This window comes from Salmo trutta, chromosome 15, assembly GCF_901001165.1.
Source record: "Salmo trutta chromosome 15, fSalTru1.1, whole genome shotgun sequence".
In the NCBI taxonomy this organism is placed as follows: domain Eukaryota; kingdom Metazoa; phylum Chordata; class Actinopteri; order Salmoniformes; family Salmonidae; genus Salmo; species Salmo trutta.
In genome coordinates this window covers 26,504,624-26,529,507 of record NC_042971.1, presented here as the reverse complement: position 1 = coordinate 26,529,507, position 24,884 = coordinate 26,504,624, and the positions used below count along the sequence as shown (strand labels likewise).

The 24,884-nt window shown below is 41.9% G+C and overlaps 1 protein-coding gene and 1 non-coding gene across 3 annotated transcripts; both read right to left on the bottom strand.

The window, feature by feature from the left end:
* Positions 1-7,754: 7,754 nt before the first annotated feature.
* On the bottom strand, positions 7,755-18,427 carry sc5d (sterol-C5-desaturase). Of its 2 annotated transcripts, none has more exons than XM_029690807.1 (4): positions 18,166-18,427; positions 10,311-10,461; positions 10,087-10,187; positions 7,755-9,578 (listed from the first exon to the last, which is right to left on the bottom strand). In XM_029690807.1, exons 1-4 carry the CDS (start codon positions 18,373-18,375, stop codon positions 9,105-9,107), a joined length of 936 nt encoding a protein of 311 aa, XP_029546667.1. In that variant the 5' UTR covers positions 18,376-18,427; the 3' UTR covers positions 7,755-9,104. The 2 variants fall into 2 exon arrangements, with proteins under 2 accessions (XP_029546667.1, XP_029546668.1); XM_029690808.1 differs by having other exon boundaries at positions 10,311-10,443; positions 18,166-18,426.
* On the bottom strand, positions 9,709-9,848 carry LOC115149710 (small nucleolar RNA SNORA57). The gene has a single exon (XR_003866962.1). It is a non-coding gene; the product is annotated as a small nucleolar RNA SNORA57 (small nucleolar RNA).
* Positions 18,428-24,884: the final 6,457 nt, after the last annotated feature.

The window sequence follows — 24,884 nt, the reverse complement described above, 5'->3', positions numbered from 1 at the left end:
ATTATGTCATGGCTTTAGAAGCTTCTGATAGGCTAATTGACAGCATTTGAGTCAATTGGAGGTGTACCTGTGGATGTATTCCAAGGCCTACCTTCCAACTCAGTGCCTCCTTGCTTGACATCATAGGAAAACCAAAAGAAATCAGCCAAGGCATCAGAAAAAAAATTGTTGACCTCCACAAGTCTGGTTCATTTTTGGGAGCAATTTCCAAACACCTGAAGGTACCACGTTCATCTGTACAACGTTCCCTGTGGCTCAGTTGGTAGAGCATGGTGTTTGTAGCGCCAGCATGGTGTGTGCAACGCCAGGGTTGTGGGTTTGATTCCCATGGGGGCCAGTACAAAAAAATGCATGAAATGAAATGTATGCATTCACTACTGTAAGTTGCTCTGGATAAGAGCATCTGCTAAATGACTAAAATAAAAATGTACAAACAATAGTATGCAAGTATAAACAACATGGGACTATGCAGCTGTCATACTGCTCAGGAAGGAGATGTGTTCTGTCTCCTAGAGAAGAATGTACTATGGTGCGAAAAGTGCAAATCAATCCCAGAACAACAGCAAAGGAGCTTCTGAAGATGCTGGAGGAAACAGGTGCAACAGTATCACTGTTCTCATGATCATTGCAACTCCACGAGGTGAGATCTTGCATGGAGCCCCAGGCTGAGGGATATTGACAGTTCTTTTGTGTTTCTTCCATTTGCGAATAATCGCACCAAATGTTGTCACCTTCTCACCAAGCTGCTTGGCGATGGTCTTGTAGCCCATTCCAGCCTTGTGTAGGTCTACAATCTTGTCCCTGACATCCTTGGAGAGCTCTTTGGTCTTGGCCTTGGTGGAGAGTTTGGAATCTGATTGATTGCTTCTGTGGACAGGTGTCTTTTTTACAGGTAACAAGCGGCGGTTAGGAGCACTCCCTTTAAGAGTGTGCTCCTAATCTCAGCTAGTTACCTGTATAAAAGACACCTGGGAGCCAGACATCTTTCTGATTGAGAGGGGGTCAAATACCTATTTCCCTCATTAAAATGCAAATCAATTTATAACATTTTTGACATGCGTTTTTCTGGATATTTTTGTTGTTATTCTGTCTCTCACTGTTGAAATTAACCTACCATTAAAATTATAGACTAATCCTTTCTTTGTCAGTGGGCAAATGTACAAAATCAGCAGGGGATCAAATACTTTTTTCCCCCACTGTATGGTTAGCAGATGTTATTGCGAGTGTAGCGAAATGATTGTGCTTCTAGTTCCGATATCAACAAGTAATCTAACAATTCCACAACAACTACCTAATACACACAAATCTAAGTAAAGGGATGGAATAAGAATATGTACTGTACATATAAATACATGGATGAGCAATGATTGAGCGACATAGGCAAGATGCAATAGATAGTATAAAATACAGTATATACATATGGGATGAGTAGTGCAAGATATGTAAACATCATTATTAAAGTGGCATTAATAAAGTGACTAGTGATCCATTTGTTAGAGTAGCCAATGATTTTAAGTCTGTATGTAGGCAGCAGCCTCTCTGTGTTAGTGATGGCTGTTTAACAGTCTGATGGCCTTGAGATAGAAGCTATTTTTCAGTCTCTCGGTCCCAGCTTTGATGCCCCTGTACTGACCTCGCCATCTGGATAGTAGCGGGGTGAACAGGCAGTGGCTCAGGTGGTTGTTGTCCTTGATGATCTTTTTGGCCTTCCTGTGTCATCGGGTGCTGTAGGTGTCCTGGGGGGCAGGTAGTTTGCCTCTGGTGATGCGTTGTGCAGACCGCACCATCCCCTAGAGAGCCCTGCGGTTGTGGGCGGTGCAGTTGCCATACCAGGCGGTGATACAGCCCGACAGGATGCTCTCAATTGTGCATCTGTAAAAGTTTGTGAGGGTTTTAGGTAACAAGCCAAATTTCTTCAGCCGACTGAGGTTGAAGAGGCGCTGTTGCAGAGAGATCCTTGATGAATAACTGCTCCAGAGCGCTCAGGACCTCAGACTGGGGCGAAGGTTCACCTTCCAACAGGACAATGACCCTAAGCACACAGCCAAGACAATACAGGAGTGGCATCGGGAGAAGTCTCTGAATGTCCTTGAGTGGCCCAGACAGAGCCCGGACTGGAACACGATCGAACATCTCTGGAGAGACCTGAAAATAGCTGTGCAGCAATGCTCCCCATCCAACCTGACAGAGCTTGAAAGTATCTGCAGAGAAGAATGGGAGAAATTTCCCAAATACAGGTGTGCCAAGCTTGTAGCATCATACCCAAGAAGACTCGAGGCTGTAATCACTGCCAAAGGTGCTTCAACAAAGTACTGAGTAAAGGGTCTGAATACTTACGTAAATGTGATATTTCAGTTGATTTAACATTTTACATTTGCAAACATTTCTAAAAACCTGTTTTTGCTTTGTCATTATAGGGTATTGTGTGTTGAGGTGTTGTGTTGAGGTGTGTGTTGAGGGGGAAAACAATTTATTCCATTTTGGAATAAGCCTGTAAAGTAACAAAATGTGGAAAAAGTCAAGGGGTTCGTATACTTTCCAAATGCACTGTACTGCACTTAATATGTAGAGACAGTTTCCGGACACAGATAAATCCTAGTCCTGGGGCCTCATTTATAAAAATGTTCCTAGATTTATACTTGAACTTAGTCGAAAGATCATTTCCGATGGTGTGCTTACGTTCGATTCATAAAAGATTCTGAACATAAAAAACCTTGCTTACGCAGGTTCTAAGAAGCCCATTTGTAACTTACGCACCTGTGATCTATAAATCTCAAATTAACTTAAAATTGACGCCACCTGAACGTACCTTACAATCAGCAATTTCCCCTTATAGAATGCTCGCACAAATGAGGGTTTAGTCAAGAATAGCCATGGACCAGAAGAGAAAAGCTAACTTTTTGGAAGATGAGATCACGGCGATGGTAGAGGAGATTGAAGACAGGCAACATGTATTATTCAGTGGACTAAATAGTGGGTTGACAATCAAAGCCAAACAGGTAGCTTGGGAGTGTGTCGCCGCTGCAGTGAACGAGGTGGGGCAGCAAGACAGAACTGTGGCTGATGTGAAAAATAAATGCTCTGACCTTAAACTGCAAGGGAAAAAAATAATATCCATACACAACCAGCAGGGAAATCACGTCAAGTCTAGACTTTGCGTAGCGATAAGATAATTTCCACATCAAAGTAAGGTTTTATAAATAACAACTTATACGTGGTTTTCTGCGTAAGTCATACTTAAGATCAAAATTGATCCTAAGTCCGTTTTATAAATGAGGCCCCAGGACTAGGCTTCATCGGGGTCTAGGGAAAAGGCTGTAATGTTTAAGTATTTGGTACAATGCACTGCACAAGGTGGCTTTGAAACTGACCATGCTGCAAATCTAAAAGGTCGGGAACTGAAAGGCTCAGCACTGGCAAAACTAGGGACTTGAGATATAAATTCCGCTTGAACCCGAATCGCTCCCATCCATCAGTGTGTGATCTTCAAGAAGCCTTCCCAGTCTGTCATTTGTCCAAGCTCAAAAGGCAAGACTGATCAAGGACTGAGGACAATAATGTTGAAGCACTGACTGCCGTCTCAACACGAAGGGCACTAGAGTAACAAAGATGTTTCATCTCCAGCGCCCAGCATGAAATGGAAGAGCACAGGATGAAAGGAAAGAGTGAAGGAGGAGACCTCTATGGCCATGTGTCAAAAGCAAATACTGTATGGAGACATCCTCTTTCTAATCCTTTCAAAGGTGTTTTTTTACAGAAAGATAAAGAAGGAGCAAGATATACAGTGAGGGAAAAAAGTATTTGATCCCCTGCTGATTTTGTACGTTTGCCCACTGACAAAGAAATGATCAGTCTATAATTTTAATGATAGGTTTATTTCAACAGTGAGAGACAGAATAACAACAAAAACATCCAGAAAAATGCATGTCAAAAATGTTATAAATTGATTTGCATTTTAATGAGGGAAATAAGTATTTGACCCCTCTGCAAAACATGACTTAGTACTTGGTGGCAAAACCCTTGTTGGCAATCACAGAGGTCAGACGTTTCTTGTAGTTGGCCACCAGGTTTGCACACATCTTAGGAGGGATTTTGTCCCACTCCTCCTTGCAGATCTTCTCCAAGTTGTTAAGGTTTCGAGTCTGACGTTTGGCAACTCGAACCTTCAGCTCCCTCCACAGATTTTCTATAGGATTAAGGTCTGGAGACTGGCTAGGCCACTCCAGGACCTTAATGTGCTTCTTCTTGAGCCACTCCTTTGTTGCCTTGGGTCATTGTAATGCTGGAATACCCATCCACGCCCCATTTTCAATGCCCTGGCTGAGGGAAGGAGGTTCTCTCCCAAGATTTGATGGTACATGGCCCCGTCCATCGTCCCTTTGATGCGGTGAAGTTGTCCTGTCCCCTTAGCAGAAAAACACCCCCAAAGCATAATGTTTCCACCTCCATGTTTTTCCAAACCATTCTTCTTAACACCCGCCCAATTATCCCAGAAACCAGCCGTACCAATGTGTTGGAGGAAGCACAGTTCAGCTGACAACCGAGGTCAGCCTGCAGGCACCCAGCCCACCACAAGGAGTCACTTGGAGGCACGATGAGCCAAGTAAAGACCAACCGGCCAAATACTCCCCTTACCCGGACGGTGCTGGGCCATTTGTGCGCCGCCCTATAGGACTCCCGATCATGACCAGTTGTAACACAGCCTGGGAACAAACCCGGGTCGCTAGTGACGCCTCTACCACTGTGATGTAGTGCCTTAGACCGCTGCACCACTCAGGAGGCCCCACACTACATTTAGTTTTTTAGATTATTATATTTTATACTAATACGATTGCTCAGAGAAAGAGTTTTTGTTTAAAGTAATACAAAAAAACGAAAAGGTAGGGGTGAAAATTATTGCCACCACAGTTTTCAATACTCTAGCACCTTCCCCTTGCAAGGATAGCAACACTGATCCTTTTTCTAAATTGTTTTATGAGATTGGAGAACACGTTGGGAGGGATCTTAGACCATTCCTCAATACAGAATCTTTCCAAATCTTTGACATCCTTCGTCTGCTCTTACCACAGATGTTCAATGGGGTTCAAGTCCGGAGACTGAGATGGCCATTGCAAAATGTGATTTTGTTGTCAATTACCATTTCTTTTGTGGATTTTGATTAGTGCTTAGGGTTATTGTCTTGCTGGAAGATCCACTTGCGGCCAAGTGTCAACCTCCTGGCAAAGGCAACCAGATTTTTGGCTAAAATGTTCTGGTACTTGGTAAAGTTCATGATGCCGTTGACCTTAACAGGGGCCACAGGACCATGGAAGCATAATAGCCCCATAGCTTAAAATATCCACCACCATATTTGACCGTAGGTATGAGGTACTTTTCTGCATACGCTTCTGTAATTTTTTTTTACGCCAAACCCACCACTGGTGTGTGGTCAAAGAGCTCTATTTTCATGTCATCTGACCATAGCACTTTTATTTACCATTTTTTAAATCAAAGGTGCCAATAATTATGGACATAACTGTATATAGTAAAATTAAGCCATTTACAGTATTTACAACCTAGCCAAAGAAGCAGTACAACCAAGTGATTGAAGCAAGACAAATTGTTAAGAGCTCCCGAGTGGTGCAGTGGTCTAAGGCACTGCATCTCAGTGCTAGAGGGCTCTCTACAGACCCTGGTTCAATTCCAGGCTGTATCACAACCAGCCATGATTGGGAGTCTCATAGGGCGATGCACAATTGGCCCAGCGTCATCCGGGTTAGAGTTTGGCTGGGGAAGGCTGTCGTTGTAAATAAGAATTTAATGCCAATAATGAAGTGTATTTGCTGCATGGGTTTGATGGTAGATCAATAGTGTTTGTAAAATGTCCACACAGAGGACATTTTTATTCCCCAAAACACTCTTCCAGCCAAGACAGCAATGTTCATCTCCTATTCTTTTATATTGCTCACTTGGTTTGTTTGGTTCATAACTCAATTAAACTGTTGATGAACTGTGAGAGTACACTACAATTTCAAATGGATTTAATGCCAGAGATTCTCAAAGTAGAAGGTGAGATTGATCAATCTTAAAAAAAAAGATTGGGTGCCTGCAACATCACTTCCTGGAGTAGCTCAAGATGCGCATGTTATGGTTGAGCTCCTCTTGCTCAGACGTTGCATGCATCAACCAATGGTTGCGTGCCACGTCATCGATTGTGTCATTGACTGACAGATTGCTATTACATATGATGTGTTTTAGCTGATACTTAAAATACTTATCCAGGCGTTGCAAGATCTGGCAGGCGTCAGCAACACCTGGGCAGAGGAACGCGCCCATCGTCCTCATGAGACGCCATCTTAATCTACTTCATTTGGCTTCAATGCGCTTTTGAGTCTTCACATAGGAATGAAGGGTGTCACGTGATCAATGGCTTTGTCCATTAATTTATACAGTCATTGAATTATGTTCATGTAAATACAGCCAATTGTGTTTGTCTCCTCGCATCTCAGCTCAAGAGGTTTCCAGTTATATTCCATGTGTACCGAGCTTATTATTGAGGTTATTGTCCATACAGGCTATTCATTTAGGATTTTGTGGGCTACATGTTTTGAGTCTTTGTTGTACCAATTGATTTTACAGAAAGGGATCCTAATGAAAACACAATGAAGTGATGTTTTGCTGTGTGTTCACCTGATGTTTTTATTCATAAATTGAAAAGATAAGGCACTGAAAATAACCTTGTCATCTACATATTTTGGGTAATGCAATAGCTCCCTCTGCTGTACTTTGTCTGAAATAACACCTCACGAGTGCTGAGTCATGCAAGCAAACATGTCTTGGGAATATCCCATTAGTATGCTAAGGATCGGTGGGTCTCCTGCGGGACGGTTGAGCTAACGTAGGCTAATGCGATTAGCATGAGGTTGTAAGTAACAAGATAATTTCCCAGGACATAGATATATCTGATATTGGCAGAAAGCTTAAATTCTTGTTAATCTAACTGCACTGTCCAATTTACAGTAGCTATTACAGTGAAATAATACCATGCTATTGTTTGAGGAGAGTGCACAATTTTGAACTTGAAAAGTTATTAATAAACAAATTAGGCACATTTGGGCAGTCTTGATACAACATTTTGAACAGAAATGCAATGGTTCATTGGATCAATCTCAAACATTGCACATACACTGCTGCCATCTAGTGGTCAAAATCTAAATTGTACCTGGGCTGGAATAATACATTATGGCCTTTCTCTTGCATTTCAAAGATGATGGCACACAAAAAATACAAAAGAACAGTTTTTTTTTCTCTGTATTATCTTTTACCAGATGTATTGTGTTATATTCTCCTACATCTCTTTCACATTTCCACAAACCTCAAAGTGTTTCCTTTCAAATGGTACCTAGAATATGCATATCCTTGCTTCAGGGCCTGAGCTACAGGCAGTTAGATTTGGGCATGTCATTTTATGCGAAAATTTAAAAAAAGGGTCCGATCCTTAAGAGGTTTGAGACAACACAAAGAATAATTTATGAAATCAAACTGTTTGGATTAACAGATATTGCTTCTCAGATATTGTGATATAATTGTGGCCTTTCTAGCACTTTCAAATGGGAGATTCCACAGGACTTTGATAAGATTTCAAGTTCCAAATTCAAACTCTGCTTCTGTCACTGGAGATTCAAAAGACAAGAGTTTAAAGTGGCCTCTGTCAGACACTGGTAGAACTACTAGTTTTCTGCCACCTGCACACTCTAAATAAAAGGACAGAGACATTTTCATATTAGTTTCCATGTTTATTGAGAAAATAGGATAGAACAAAGTCACACTACTGTTATATTGAAAACGACCAATATATTTTCCGGGTATCAATGGTGGCAGGTAGCCTAGTGCTTAAGAGCATTGGGCCAGTAACCGAAAGGTCGCTGGTTCAAATCCCTGAGCAGACTAGGTGAAAAATCTGCCTGTGCACTTGAGCAAGGCACTCAACTCAAGTTGCTCTGGATAAAAGCATCTACTAAATTGAAAACATTTCCCTTCCATTTACAGACATCAATTATTTACAACTAGATTATGTGCATTACAGTACACATTGCCTCATTCCATCTGTGAGTGTTGTCGCCAACTTCTATCATACATGGTTATGCAATAAAAAAAAGAGTTGGCTGCAGCACATACAGTAAGTAGCCGATGGAATAAGGTTAGTGGACATGGACATGTGTCCATATACAATAGGATCACTTTGTTCAACTTCCAAATGGACAGCCACTTTTTTTATTTTTTTTAGACTTTTCTTTTATTCCCCAGATATGTCTGCTTTAAAATGCAAAACATTCAAGTACACACACTTCCATTCGTCATAGACGTGTTACTTTTATCCTGTTGGAGAAAAGTCCCAGAGGGTTAACTACTGGATATGAGCATGACCAAATCTGACTAGTCATGGTGTGTAGAATCACAGGTTCTGCCATTAACCACTCCAACCTTAATATCTTATAGTACATAGGGGTTGTAGGAACATCATGCATTTTCATTTTCTTGCATTAATCAGCACTAGACATCCTATTTCATTGTCACCTCCCCTCATACATTCAAAAAAAAAAATCCATACAACACCTCCAAACAGGCACAATCAGCATGCACTCAATGAACTTCATTAAAATAAGCAATTATTTCTCAAGTCAATGATGACAATCCAGGAAATGGTGAGAGGCCTGCTAGGTTTCTATAGCCTATGACTATGAGAATAGCTTGGTGATTTTGGTCTTCCCTGCTAGTCATCCCAATGAAAAATTAAATTCTCATTAAGTATTTGTGTGGCAAATGCAGAAACTGAAATTATGTTCCAAACAATTTTATCACCCACATATTCAGTATATCAGTGCTTTTCAGTGAAATGTGAAGACATTCTTGCCTCCTCCCTTTCCCTAGCATCGAAACAATGAGAAACATTAATAAAGGGACAGTTAAAGATAAGCAACTGTAGATTGATTATTTATAATGGGATAATGAATGAAAACAACCAATGTGTGAAGCAGTATGTGAGCTATGCCTTATCAATGACACCTAGCGTAGCTTTATCAACTAAGAACTCATTCATCATGACACTACACCACATGTACCAACTACTCCTCCTTACCCTTTGCACCGCTTCCGTTAGCATGCCCATTCATGTGCCCATTGGCATTAGCATTAGCCCCATTAGCGCTCATCTTCCCCTCTGCAGTCAGTCTACGAATGCAGTCGAGGGGGCCCTTCCCTTCGAGTACTGAGGGGTTGCGGTAAGACCCGCCAATGCGGTCCCACAGGGTGAAGTACTGGCCATAGTTGACGTCGAAGAAGAGGTGGTGGTCCGTGTGGTGGGCCGCCCCGTTGACCACCTCCTGCAGTGGTCCGGGCACGCGGTAGTCACCGTCGTGGATAGACACAGTCCAGATATTGACGAAGATGTAGAGGGCCAGGTAGAGCACCTTGTGCAGAGGGAAGAGGAAGGGGTAGATGTGGTAGGGCAGACCCTGCAGGAAGCCATCCAGCGGGTGGAAGGCGTGGCTGGCAAACGGGGTGGGGATCTTCCACACATGGTGCGGCTTGTGGAAGTGCTGAGGGGAGGGAACATGCCACAGAGATGATAAATTCAAGTGAACCATATTCAAAAAGGAACTGTATGTAGGACATATTTGCTGAGGAACAGATAGCATATAAAACATATGGCCCCGTTTGATCACTTTCAAGTGTGCCAGCGATTGAGGATAGGACCAGCAGACGATAACACACACACTGGTACTGAAGACATAGCACTGGCTTTGTTCTACCTCCGTACATTACATACACAAGTTCTTAGCAAGTACATGTATGCCAAAGAATGTAAGGGAAAAACTGCACATTTGTTAATCAACATTAAGAAAATGTCAACTGCCTTAATCTCAATGAGACAAATGAGCAGAATGATATGACTTAATATACAGGATCTGTCTGTCGTCGTGGACTGATCTGTAACTGTAGATCACCAAAATCACTTCTAGAGCAACAATCCCCTTTCAATTGACAGTGAAAGGACCTACCCCGTAGCACAATTCCCCGTTGGTAACAAGACTTTGCAATGCTCACCTTGTAAATACTCTTGTGGTGAAGAAACCGATGAATCCAATAGATGCACCCGTCCGTGAATAACAAGAAGGAAATCATGCTGAGAAGCACAAAGGGCCAGCCTGAAAAAACAAACCCCCATTAGCATCATAATGACAATCCTGTTAGACAAAGTTGCCTAACAAAATGAACAGTATAAACATTACATTACAGTCCCAGCGTCGGTGAACGCAGCATTGTCTTACCCATGGGAGAATCTTCGACGTGGTCATAGAGCTTGCTGTATCCTCTGACCTCAAGGAAAAATAGCGCCACAGTGGGTATACTGATTATGGGTAGCGAGGTCATGGCGTATTTGATCTCCCGCCGCACCTGGTTCTGAGGACCAACAATGATCTGAGATCAGGGATCAATTCCAATAAATAAAACACATACCGTATGTAATATATATAAAATATATATATAAAATATATAAATATATATATATTTATATATAAAAGAGAGAGCTAGAGAGAGTTCCTGTGTCCAGTGTCTGTGTTCTTTTGCCCATCTTAATCATTAATTTTATTGGCCAGTATGAGATATGGCTTTTTATTTGCAACTCTGCCTAGAAGGCCAGCATCCCGGAGTTGCCTCTTCACTGTTGACGTTGAGACGGGTACTATTTAATGAAGCTGCCAGTTGAGGACTTGTGAGGTGTCTGTTTCTCAAACTAGAAACTCTAATGTATTTGTCCTCTTGCTCAGTTGTGCACCGGGGCCTCCCACTCCTCTTTCTATTCTGGTTAGAGCCAGTTTGCGCTGTTCTGTGAAGGGAGTAGTACACAGCGTTGTACGAGAGCTTCAGTTTCTTGGCAATTTCTCACATGGAATAGCCATTTCTCAGAACAAGAAAAGACTGACGAGTTTCAGAAGGAAGCTCTTTGTTTCTGGCCATTTTGAGCATGTAAATCGAACCCACAAATGCTGATGCTCTAGATACTCAACTAGTCTAAAGAAGGCCAGTTTTATTGCTTCTTTAATCAGAACAACAGTTTTCAGCCGTGCTAACATAATTGCCAAAGGGTTTTATAATTATCAATTAGCTTTTTAAAATGATAAACTTGAATTAGCTAACACAACGTGCCATTGGAACACAGGAGTGATGGTTGCTGATAATGGGCCTCTGTACACCTACCGTTTCCAGCTACAATAGTCATTTACAACATTAACAATGTCTACACTGTATTTCTGATCAATTTTAAATGGACAATATTTCTTGCTTCTCTTTCAAAACAAGGACATTTCTAAGTGACCGCAAACTTTTGAATGGTAGTGTCGTGTAGTATATAAACTCAGCTAAAAAAGAAACTGTTACTGTCAACTGCGTTTATTTTCAGCAAACGTAACATGTGTGTAAATATTTGTATGAACATAACAAGATTCAACAACCTGAGACATAAACTGAACAAGTTCCACCGACATGTGACTAGCAGAAATGGAATAATGTGTCCCAAAAGTAACAGTCAGTATCTGGTGCGGCCACCAGCTGGATTAAGTACTGCAGTGCATCTCCTCCTCATGGACTGCACAAGATTTGCCAGTTCTTGCTGTGAGATGTTACCCCACTCTTCCACCAAGGCACCTGCAAGTTCCCGGACATTTCTGGGGGGGGGGGGGGGATGGCCCTAGCCCTCACCCTCCGATCCAACAGGTCCCAGACGTGCTCAATGGGATTGAGATCCGGGCACTTCGCTGGCCATGGCAGAACACTGACAAATCATGCACAGAACGAGCAGTATGGCTGGTGGCATTGTCATGCTGGAGGGTCATGTCTGGATGAGCCTGCAGGAAGGGTACCACATGAGGGTGGAGGATGTCTTCCCTGTCACGCACAGCGTTGAGATTGCCTGCAATGACAACAAGCTCAGTCCGATGATGCTGTGACACACCACCCCAGACCATGACGGACCCTCCACCTCCAAATCGATCCCGCTCTAGAGTACAGGCCACAGTGTAACGCTCATTCCTTCGACGATAAACGCGAATCCGACCATCACCACTGGTGAGACAAAACCACAACTTGTCAATGAAGAGCACTTTTGGCAGTCCTGTCTGGTCCAGCGACGGTGGGTTTGTGCCCAAAGGTGACGTTGTTGCCGATGATGTCTGGTGAGGACCTGCCTTACAACAGGCCTACAAGCCACCAGTCCAGCCTCTCTCAGCATATTGAGGACAGTCTGAGCACTGATGGAGGGATTGTATGTTCCTGGTGTAACTCGGGAAGTTGTTGTTGCCATCCTGTACCTGTCCCGCAGGTGTGATGTTCGGATGTACCGATCCTGTGCAGGTGTTGTTACACGTGGTCTGCCACTGCGAGGACGATCAGCTGTCCGTCCTGTCTCCCTGTAGCGCTATCTTAGGCTTCTCACAGTACAGATATTGCAATTTATGGCCCAGGCCACATCTGCAGTCCTCATGCCTCCTTGCAGCATGCTTAAGGCACGTTCACGCAGATAAGCAGGGACCCTGGGCATCTTTCTTTTGGTGTTTTTCAGAGTCAGTAAAGGCCTCTGTAGTGTCCTAAGTTTTCATAACTGTGACCTTAATTGCCTACCATCTGTAAGCTGTTAGTGTCTTAATGACCGTTCCACAGGTGCATGTTCATTAATTGTTTATGGTTCATTGAACAAGCATGGGAAACAGTGTTTGAACCCTTTACAATGAAGATCTGCGAAGTTATTTGGATTTATACGAATTATCTTTGAAAGACAGGGTCTGAGTTTATATTTATTTTATATTTATATTTTTTATATTTATTTTATTTATTTCACCTTTATTTAACCAGGTAGGCAAGTTGAGAACAAGTTCTCATTTACAATCGCGACCTGGCCAAGATAAAGCAAAGCAGTTCGACACATACAACAACACAGAGTTACACATGGAGTAAAACAAACATACAGTCAATAATACAGTAGAAAAATAAGTCTATATACAATGTGAGCAAATGAGGTGAGATAAGGGAGGTAAAGGCAAAAAAGGCCATGGTGGCGAAGTAAATACAATATAGCAAGTAAAACACTGGAATGGTAGATTTGTAGTGGAAGAAAGTGCAAAGTAGAAATAGAAATAATGGGGTGCAAAGGAGCAAAATAAATAAATAAATAAATACAGTAGGGGAAGAAAAAAAGTCAGATGTTAGGTAATATAATTATTGAATATTATATGATTCCTATAAATAAAAAAATGTGCCAATTTGGGTGCATCAATTATCTTAATTTCTCAGAGATAAAATTATAAATCAACAAAATAAATGTTGCAGGAATGATAATCGTATCTGTTGAATAACATAAATGATTTCAGAACAATTTTAGATGGTGGATATCGAAATCCTCTTTCTTGTGTTTGAGGTGGAACGACCCAGATGTAGTCTATGAACAGCATTCATATTTCCCCTCTTGTCCAGGTGGGAGAGGGCAGTGTGAAGTGCAATTAAGATTGCATCATCGGTGGATCTGTTGGGACGGTATGCAAATTGGAGTGGGTCTAGGGGGTCTGGGACTAAAAGCATTGTATTTGGGACAAATCATTCACTAAACCTGAACTAAATCTTGTAATGAATAATGTGGAAATTGAGCAAGTTGAGGTGATTAAACTTCTTGGAGTAACCCTGGAATGTAAATTCTCATGGTCAAAACATGTTGATACAACAGCAGCTTAGATGGGGAGAAGTCTGTCCATAATAAAGCCCTGCTCTGCCTTTTTAACAACACTATCAACAAGGCAGATCCTACAGGCTCTGGTTTTGTAGCACCTGGACTACTGTTCAGTCGTGTGGTCAGGTGCCACAAAGAGGGACTTAAGAAAATTACAATTGGCTCAGAACAGGGCAGCACGGCTGGCCCTTAAAAGTATCCGGGGAGCTAACATTAATGATATGCATGTCAATCTCTCATGGCTCAAAGTGGAGGAGAGATTGACTTCATCACTACTTGTTTTTGTAAGAAGTGTTGACTAGCTGAATGCACCGAGCTGTCTGTTTAAAACTCAGCTCAGACACCCATGTATACCCCACAAGACATGCCACAGAGGTCTCTTCACAATCCCCAAGTCCAGAACAGACTATGGGAGGCGCACAGTACTACATACAGCCATGACTACATGGAACTCTATTCCACATCAGGTAACTGATGCAATCAGTAGAATCAGATTTTAAAAAAACAGATACACCACACATGCTGACCAGACTGGACACGTATCGTTCGCAAGCATTGCAAAATAAATGTACACATACATGTTATTCAATCATTGCACCCACACTGCTCGCGTGTGTCAGCAAGCGTCTGGGTGACCAGGCGATAAAATAGAACTTGGTTCTATTTTTGACTTTCGACGCGCTGCAAGTCCTGCCTCTCCCATCTCCTCATTGGCTTTTAGGAACATATACACACGTGCCATCTCCTTATTGAGTTTGTTTTGATATTTACACCTGCGTGTCCTGATCGCGTCTGGTGTTTTTAAAAATCTGTTAATGTCTGCAAGCCCTGCGACATACGACAAGCGTCACAGACAGTGTAACAGGATTCCACCTTCCTCCTATATTGTCCTTTTGCATTTCTTGTATGCGTCTGTGACGGAGAAGTCCATCACTGGCCGCGGGCAGCAAACTCACTCATCTCACTTTCCCTGCTCCGTTTTCAGCTACGTTAGCAATGTGGGTCGACCCACAAGTTAACTTAGCGATCTCAGTTCATACATTACACACATTATTCTTACCTCCCGTCAGTAACAGTGTGGTATAAGGAATACGCAGACAAGCTTTCATGCAGGTAGGGTAGGTAGCAACACATCTGCCACGCTGATCCTCAACACTGAAGCTCCCCAGGGGTGCGTGCTTAGTCCCCTCCTCTAGTCCCTGTTCACCCATGACTGCATGGCCAGGCACAAATCCAACACCATCATTAAGTTTGCAGACGACACAACAGAGGTAGGCCTGATCACCGACAATGTCGAGACAGCCTATAGGGAGGAGGTCAGAGACCTGGCCGGGTGGTGCCAGAATAACAACCTATCCCTCAATGTAACCAAGACTAAGGAGATGAATGTGGACTACAGGAAAAGGAGGACCGAGCACGCCCCCATTCTCATTGACGGGGCTATAGTAGAGCAGGTTGAGAGCTTCAAGTTCCTTGATGTCCACATCAACAACAAACTAGAATGGTCCAAACACACCAAGACAGTCGTGAAGAGGGCACGACAAAGCCTATTCCCCCTCAGGAAACAAAAAAGATTTGGCATGGGTCCTGAGATCCTCAAAAGGTTCTACAGCTGCAAAATCAAGAGCCTCCTGGCTGGTTGCATCACTGCCTGGTACGGCAATTGCTCGGCCTCCGACCGCAAGGCACTACAGAGGGTAGTGCGTACGGCCCAGTACATCACTGGGGCTAAGCTGTCTGCCATCCAGGACCTCTACACCAGGCGGTGTCAGAGGAAGGCCCTAAAAATTGTCAAAGACCCCAGACATAGACTGTTCTCTCTACTACCGCATGGCAAGCGGTACCGGAGTGCCAAGTCTAGGACAAAAAGGCTTCTCAACAGTTTTTACCCCCAAGCCATAAGACTCCTGAACAGGTAATCAAATGGCTACCCGGACTATTTGCATTGTGTGTGTCCCCCCAACCCCTCTTTTACACTGCTGCTACTCTCTGTTTATCATATATGCATAGTCACTTTAACTATATCTACATGTACATACTACCTCAATCAGCCCGACTAACCGGTGTCTGTATGTAGCCTCGCTACTTTTGTAGCCTCGCTACTGTTATTTTTCACTGTCTTTTTAGTGTTGTTTTATTTCTTTACTTACCTATTGTTCACCTAATACCTTTTTTTGCACTATTGGTTTGAGCCTGTAAGTAAGCATTTCACTATAAGGTCTACACCTGTTGTATTCGGCGCATGTGACAAATACATTTTGATTTGATTGAAGTGACTTTTATTGTACTTATCAATGTTATGGATGAGTGCGCTGTTTGTTTGTTCCTGTTCCTCTCTCTCCGTCTCTATAGCTTCCGGGTATGCTGAAAAAAGGACCCAAGCTATGAAAATTGGGCTGGGCTTTGTAGTGCCTGTCCCGAATGGCGGGTTCATATGAATGGGCATATTGGAAGACACCATGTTATGATGAATGGGATTCTGTAAATGTGTTATATTGTGCTATATAGTATTATGATAAACCGATTGCAAAGGTTCAATTAATATAATTCATGATATGTTGAGCTGAGTGGAAAATATAGGCTTTGATGTTGATAATGGCTTAATTAATTAATGAATTTGGTATATTCTGATGGAAGGGGCTTCCCCTACAAAATGAGCCTCTCTTTCCGTTCAAAGGGGGGGGGGGCATTTTGATGGGGCAGCACTGTTTTAGCTGTCCCCATAATGTATACTTTTGGTGGCAGTACTGTTTATCTTCCGGAATCACTATGTAAATAAACACCCTTGCACAGAAGTACTTTGCGGCTCCGCCATCGTTTTATTTGATAGAGGTTAGGTTTTTCAGTTTAGCCTTGTAACCTACTCTACACGACTGCGTCCATGTCCGTGTCCCGTTCCTTGTAAGTGGTAGCTCTAGCCTTTTGCCCAGCCCGGAATGCATGGTTTTTGGATACATTTGGATTGTCACTGTGGGGACAATTTTGTCTCTGCACTTATTTAGGAAGCCCATGACTGATGTGGTAAACTCCTCAATGCCATCGGATGAATCCCGGAACGTATCCCAGTCTGTACTAGCAAAACAGTCCTGTAACCTTGCGTCTTCTTCATCGGACCACTTCAGTATTGAGTGTGCCACCGGTACTTCCTGTTTAAGCTTTTGTTTGTAAACGGGTAGCAGGAGAATAGAGTCGTGGTCAGATTTGTCAAAGGGAGGACAAGGGAGGTCCTTGTATTTGTTTCTGTGAGTAGAATAACATTTGTCTAGAGTTTTGGCGCCCCTAGTGGCACCGGAGACGTGTTTGTAGAAATTAGGTTTTAAGTCTCCTCGCAATAGTTAAACTGTTTCTGGTGGGCAGAGACTTTATCTAGGTGATGGCCCCATACAGTTTGTTGAGTGCCAAAGTGGCGTTGGTTTGTGGAGGGATGTAGACAGCCGTGATAATTACGGATTAGAACTCTTGGTACATAAAAGGGTCTCCAACTTAACATGATGTAATTTATATCAGGTAAGCAAGAGATTGAGATTTGCTTCACATTGGAAGTAACGCACCAGTTGTTTGTGAAGAGGCACACCCCTCCCTCTTTGGACTTGCCCAAGGCTACCTTCGTCCGATCGTGTCACTGCATGGAGAAACCACTGAGTTCTACATACATAGGCATCCTGCCACATCTCTGCAAGGCATATAATATTGCAGCTTTTCAAGTCTCTCTGATAGGAGACTCCAGGCCCAGGCCCAGGTTGAACGAAGCTCATCCATCTTATTCTCGAGTGACTGGACAATAGAACGGAGGGGAGTGCCGGTCAATCTTATTTCCGTCTCAATCTCAACAGGATATCGGCTTTTCTACCACATATACACCTGAGGCGTTTTGGTAGCCCATGAAACAAAGGAATGGGGTCTGGTATGAACAAGGGAACAGCTGAGTCGGAATTTAATTTCAGATTTGAAGTAGAAAGCGAGGTTAGTAACTGTCGATCTGATGTCTAGAAGTGCTTGCCGGTCATATGTGATAATAGTATGAACTTTCTGTAAAAAAGTAAAGATTTTAAAAAATGTAATTACATTTTTAAATCACTAAATAAAGTTGGGTTGGAACTCGAAAGATATCGCCCTTCTCCGTCGGCGCCATCATTGAGAAAACACTTGGGAAGAAAGAATAGTAACCAGTAAGAAGTAAGAAGCAAATGCCAACTCAAGTATTAGCCTAACCTTACAGTATGTCAATAAACCTTGCTGGATGCTATTCAAAATATATAGTTTGTCGCAGTTCAACTGTATACAACTATATTGTGGCCTGGTCCCAGATCTTTTTGTGTTCTCTTGCCAAGTCCTACAGGTGTTGTGATGTTTAACAAGATCTGGGACCAGGCTACAATTATTGAGTATTATAAAGATAGACATACCTTTAGAAACTGTGGATGTTTCATGAGGGTGTGGTCAAAGATGAAGTGGTAGCTCAGCCACCCCAGGCCCAGGTAGAGGACTGCGGCTCCCAGGTTGGTGACTACCAACAGGCTGATGATCTGGCGCAGCGCCCCGTCTTCAGGCCACGACGACGGGTACACGTAGGGGGTGAGGACATAGTGGTCGGCGACATTCAGCACAAGATCCATGTCTGAATCTGCCAAGTTGACAAGTAATGGCTTTGAGCATAGCCTTCTAGACTCCTCCTCTCAAGTAGCCTATCCTACCCACAAATCACAAGTGACAAATAATTTCTCACTTCTCAAAACCACAGAAAAGGCTCAGACACAGAGAAGGCTCAGACACAGAAAAGGCTCAGACACAGAGAAGGCTCAGACACAGAGAAGGCTCAGACACAGAGAAGGCTCAGACACAGAGAAGGCTCAGACACAGAGAAGGCTCAGACACAGAGAAGGCTCAGGTTTTGAGAAGAGACAAATTCGCAGATGTAGCAGACAATGTCATAAATGATTTGTGGGTAGAATTGACTTCTTGAGGGTGACACATCACATGTAAACTGGACATGGCTTATGGACAGGGTGGGTAGTCAACTAGTCAATGTTAGATCTATAGGCTATATCAATCATATTTTCATCATATATATACAGTAGTGGTTTACTAGGGCTGGGCGGTATACTGTATTTGACTATATACCGGTATTGATGCACGGACCGGTTTGGGTTTTTACTTTACCTTCTATAACGGTATTTGAATGTTTGGTTTGTTAAATGGGATACGCCGTGTGTAACGTCCATTTTTATAGTTTACTCTGCTACTTGAGTCATCCCTCCCCTCTCTCTCCACACAGACCTAGTCCCACCCCGTCACTCAAGGAGCGCATTTGTTGTCGTTTGACCACAAGACACTTTCGTTCAGTCTGCATGGTCAATGCAGCACATGCAACAATGATGATGACAACAATATTGTTTCCAATTTGATCTTAATATATATCCACTCGCGTTCTATAATTACATCTGCAAAAGTTTGTATTTTCTTAGCAAGTTAAACTAAATCGTGTTAACCACTAATACTAATCGCTAGTTAGCTGGCTAGCTAATAAAAGTACTGAGTCAGAGCAAATGTAGATAGCTGGTGGAGGCCTAAATCAGCATGTTGTTTGTGCAACAGTATCTTCTAAATCAAAGAGGAATAGGCGAAGCATGAATATGTTGGCTATGTGAACAAAGATTTACACGGAACATCACTTTGGTTCCTACCGTCACAATAACTCGTCCATGGAATTTTCATTCGTTGTCATGTCGAACAACACTGTAACTATTATAATGATAATAAATTATAATAAACATTCTATTTCCATGATTCCAAAAGTTCACCCAAGTGTTTTGATCTAAATTGCAATTGTAACATTTGGTTAAAAATAACACCTAGTATTTTTGCCCATAACGTGGCAGTGTGGAAATGATCTCAAATGAGTGCAGGAAATGCAGGTTGAAGTTGAATTGAACAGTATTTTACCTTCATTTAACTTGGCAAGTCAGTTAAGAACAAATTCTTATTTACAATGACGGCCTACCGGGGAACAGTGGGTTAACTACCTTGTTCAGGGGCAGAACGACAGATTTTTACCTTGTCAGCTCGGGGATTCAATCCAGCAACCTTTCGGTTACTGGCCCAATGCAGTGGGTTAACCACTAGGCTACCTGCCACCCCAAGTATAAAACAATCCGAATGGAGAAAGACCCATTGAAATAATTTAGAATATATGTGTTGCCACCCTAGGGTCACGCACTACTCAAAGAAAATGTGGAACTTTTATTAATCAAAAACATAAAATACCATCAAATACGTCACACCGTCAAAAATTGGAAAAATACCATATATGATATGAGATTTTGGCCTTATCGCCCAGCCCTATGTGTTACTAGAACTCAGATAACGTACAGTAAATAACAGTATGATAAATGGGAGGCAGGCCTAGTACTGTAGGTGTTTTTGGGGGAATGCTACTGACGATGGGTACACGTAGGGGGTGAGGACATAGTGGTCGGCGACATTCAGCACAAGATCCATGTCTGAATCTGCCAAGTTGACAAGTAATGGCTTTGAGCATAGCCTTCTAGACTCCTCCTCTCAAGTAGCCTATCCTACACACAAATCACAAGTGACAAATCATTTCTCACTTCTCAAAACCACAGAGAAGGCTCAGACACAGAGAAGGCCGCATGTGCACACTCCCTCAAATCGTTTGGAGAAAATATCCTTTCTATTTTATTCAGCTATGTTCAATTGTATTCTTCATACTATAAAATAATGCCACGGAATCCTAAGCAAATCTTGTCTGCTAAATGAACTAGTGTAGCCCACAGCTATATGGCATAGCCAGATCAGGACCAAACGTAAGGACAACTCAGAGTATGCTATTCTGTTCTTCTTAAATAGACTACATTTTCTTCATATCATCTTTCTTTAGACCCGTCTAAAATGAATAATTCATTTATTGTGATGATGTAGGCTATATTACATGGATTTATTTGACTTTTTCCAAATGGAGATGTTCCAAAGGTCTGCATCAGTGGCTTGTAGGCTATGCGTGGAAGCCAGGAGATGCTAAATGTGTTTATGTTAATTAACGGTCAATTACCGTGAGACCGGCAGTTATTTTCTTGACAATCACCGGCTGACAAAATGTCATGACCACCACAGCCCTAATCAAGACCGCTCATGCTGTAAACCCAGTCCAGTTAAAAGTGAATGGCACAGATTCATATATCGCAATGGTCTATTTGCATATAGGTCTACTGCAGCTCTGATTGGTTATGCCGCCCCGGTCTGTGTAGAGTATGGGCTGAGTCGTGCATTTCAGTACAATAGAATCCTACTCGAATGGGTTCTGCCTACAACAAAATCTCTTGCATAGTTAGTTTTGTTTCGGTATGTTGCATTGAAAGCCGCTAATATGGCGTTGATTTTATCACAATTCCCACAGTAAAAGGGAAACGTTGATAATGTTAACTAAGAGGGAAAACTCTAGTAAGTTGAGTATAGTTCAATGTCATGCTTCTCTGTGTGGCTGATATTTCTTCTGCGGCAGTCCCGGGGGAGTTTGTTATCACTGAAAATTACTGATGGCTGCAACTGTGATAAAGTCAGCTATAACAGTGTACAGTAACTGTATATTTTGCATTTGTGAAAGTATTTTGATGTGGTATGAAAGTAAAGGGCTTTATGTTCCTAAAAAGGTATTGCAATTGAGAATCGATTCACATTTTGATGGAGTATTAGGCTGTGTTGGCTGCCAGAGCCAGTCTACCTCTGAAAATAACAAATAGGTCCTTGGACCTTTTAGGAGTAACAGTAGGCTACTTAAGAGTACATCTTGGGCTATGTAGGATCTAGGAAACCCACTACAAATTACGAATACATTCCCAAGTAGGTTTGACATCTCAATCCAATAGAATGAATTAGTGTTAATTAAATAGTCTACATACTTTTACAAGTGTATCAATAAAGGCCCCATGTATCCATTTAGCACACTACCATATTTGGCCTCAAACAAAAAAAGTGAATTGCATTGTGTACATTATTTTATAGATAGACAGAATCAATTCAAAACATATTACATCATAATACGTGAACATGTTTCAGATAAGTGATATTCGTGTAATATGTGCTAACACATTGTAGCTTATCTACCCCCCAAAAATTATGACTTAACTGCCATTAATCCCCATTCTACATCATGCATATGCGCTCATGGCAAATCCCAATGTAATGTCCCACAACGCATCTAAACGCACAACTTTATCGCTGATTTGTAATGTTAGCTACATACATTTACATTTTAGTAATTTAGCAGACGCTCTTATCCAGAGCGACTTACAGTAGTGAATGCATACATTTCATACATTTACATAAAAAAAATATGTATTGTAATCATATTGTAGCGTTACATACCTGACCCAGTTGTCCACTATACCAAACCACTTGATAAGAAGTAAAATGTCATCAAACTATAGGTACTCGGGTAACCAATCTGCAACTCCCTGTTTAAAGAAACAACTACGTAGTTGCAGACATATCCAATGGAAAGGTACTTCCTTGTCACGAAAGGGCTACATCTTTCGTTTGATTGGACAAATGCCTGATGTGATCATGGCGCGACGAATTTTTTGAGGTGAATTTAAAGAGACATGACTATATACACAGTTATGAAACGTCGGTATAACTAAATGAATTAACAACGTCTGCGCCAAACTATCAAAACAGCTGTTTCATATAGCGTGGCATATGCATAAAGTAATAGTCCACTTATTACCCTCTGACATCATAAGCTAAGAAAGACGCAATATGGAACATTTGGGTGTATTTCATCTACAAACTTCCTATATGATTATTAGTGATTTTTTTCCAATAGGATAACTTTTTTCCTATTGGAAATAAAAAAAAGTTATCATACTGGATCCTATAGGGTTCTCGCAGTCCTATAGATCGGCGCACAATTGGCCCAGCATTGTGCGTGTTTGGCCGGTGTAGGTCATCGTTGTAAATGATTGGGCGGCAGGTAGCCTAGTGGTTAGAGCGTTGGGCCAGTAACCTTTAAAGTTTGCTAGATCGAATCCCCGAGCTAACGAAGTAAAAATATGTCCTTCTGCCGCTGAATAAGGCAGTTAACCCATTGTTCCCTGGTAGGCCGTCATTGTAAATAAGAAATTGTTCTTAATTAACTGACTTGCCTAGTTAAATAAAGGTTAAAATAAAAAAAATAAGAATTTGTTCATCACTGACTTGCATAGTCAAATAAAGGTTAAAAATAAAAAATATAGGCTTTTGTGTAACCGGTATCAGAATTCTATTGGACAACTTTTTTCCTATTGGGAATCAAAAGTAATCCTATTGGACCCTATATGATCCTCGCAATCCAATATTTTGTATGACCTCCATCAGAATCCTAAAAGTAATCCGATTGGATCCTATAGATTTTTGTATTCATAAGTATTCATAGAAGTACTGTAGGATTTTGTCACCCCAATCAGAAACTTTTTTTCTTAATTGAACCCATTAAATTATAGTTTGTTGTCATTAGTTACAGCACAATACAACATGAATTACAGCATTTTCAACCACAGTTCTATACTGAAAACAAATATAAATGCAACATGTAAAGTGTTTCATGAGCTGAAATAAAAAAAAAACAGGAATGTTTTATACGCACAAAAAGCTTATTTCTATCCAATTTTGTGCACAAATTAGTTTAAATCCCTGTTAGTGAGCATTTCTCCTTTGCCAAGATAACCCATCCACCTGATTAAACAACTGACTAAACAGCATGATCATTGCACAGGTGCACCTTGTGCTGGGGACAATAAAAGGCCACTCTAAAATGCAACCGGCCTCACAACTGCAGATCTGTGTAACCACGCCAGCCCAGGATCTCCACATCCTGCTTCTTCACCTGCGGGATCGTCTGAGACCAGCTACCCAGACAACTGCTGAAACTGAGGTGTATTTATGTCTGTAATAAAGCCCTTTTGTGGGTAAAAACTCATTCTGATTGTCTGGCCCTGGCTCCCCAGTGGGTGGGCTTATGCTCGCCCAGGCCCACCAATGGCTGCGCCTCTGCCCCGTTATGTGAAATACATAGATTAGGGCCTAATGAATTTATTTCAATTGACTAATTTCCTTATACGAACTGTAACTCAGTAAAATTGTTGAAATTGTTGCATGTAACGTATTTATTTTTGTTCAGTATATATTAATTTCTGTTTTATTCACCTGTAAGAAAGCTTTTCCCTTTAAGAGTGACTGATGACTCACAGCTAGCATGAGCTAGCAATGTTTATTAGCCTAACCAGAGAGGAAGACGTAAAGAGAGAGGCACAACCAGGTGGAAAATCTTTCTCCCTCCAGCAGGTGGCATGTTTTTACCGTTTTTCCGCCCACCAATCAAGCAGTTTTTGTATGGAGGTCAATGAGAGTCTTGAATTTGTTCAACAAAACAGTAAATGGTTTATTTGATTGAATCAAAGTTTTGTAATACTTAGGTTGCTACGAGTGTACGGATATAACTAGGACGTGATATCACCGCAACTTTGAGAAAAACTACATCGGAGTTGTCTCGAGATGGCTATGCATATTCATGGCATGAGACTAGTAGCATAGTGTCAGGCCGCTGATGTCAACAACCCTAATTGAATATTCAAAAAGTATTAAAATAATGAGATGTATCCACCAATTCAAAGCAAGGATAGGCGGGTGCTAGACAGCCTGCCGTGCTGCTTTGTGGACAACGACTCCCATTGTTAGGGCGGAGAGACAAGTATCTTGTCAGTATATCCATAATCTTTGGCCTAACGCCCAAGTTCTTTAGTAGTGGAAAGACATAGGAAGAAGAGAGATCATGATACTGAAAGCAGTTGAGTCTAGTAAAGAAAGCACAAAGAGGGCCAAGGTAGGAAGAAAGAGTAATAATGTGTCGGGGTGGAAAGGGGTGATGGTGTTTGATAAGACCACAGGGCCTCATTTACACCCTATCCCGACTAACCAATGCTGTAGAGAAAGAGATAGGTGAAGTCAAACTAGCCTGGTTCATTGGAAAATGTAGATTGCTGGTAGACAGGATCAGCAAGGGAAGATTCTGCAAATGGAAAAGCTTAATGGGAATAAGATTAAAAGCCATGACCCTGGTGGTTATGCTAGG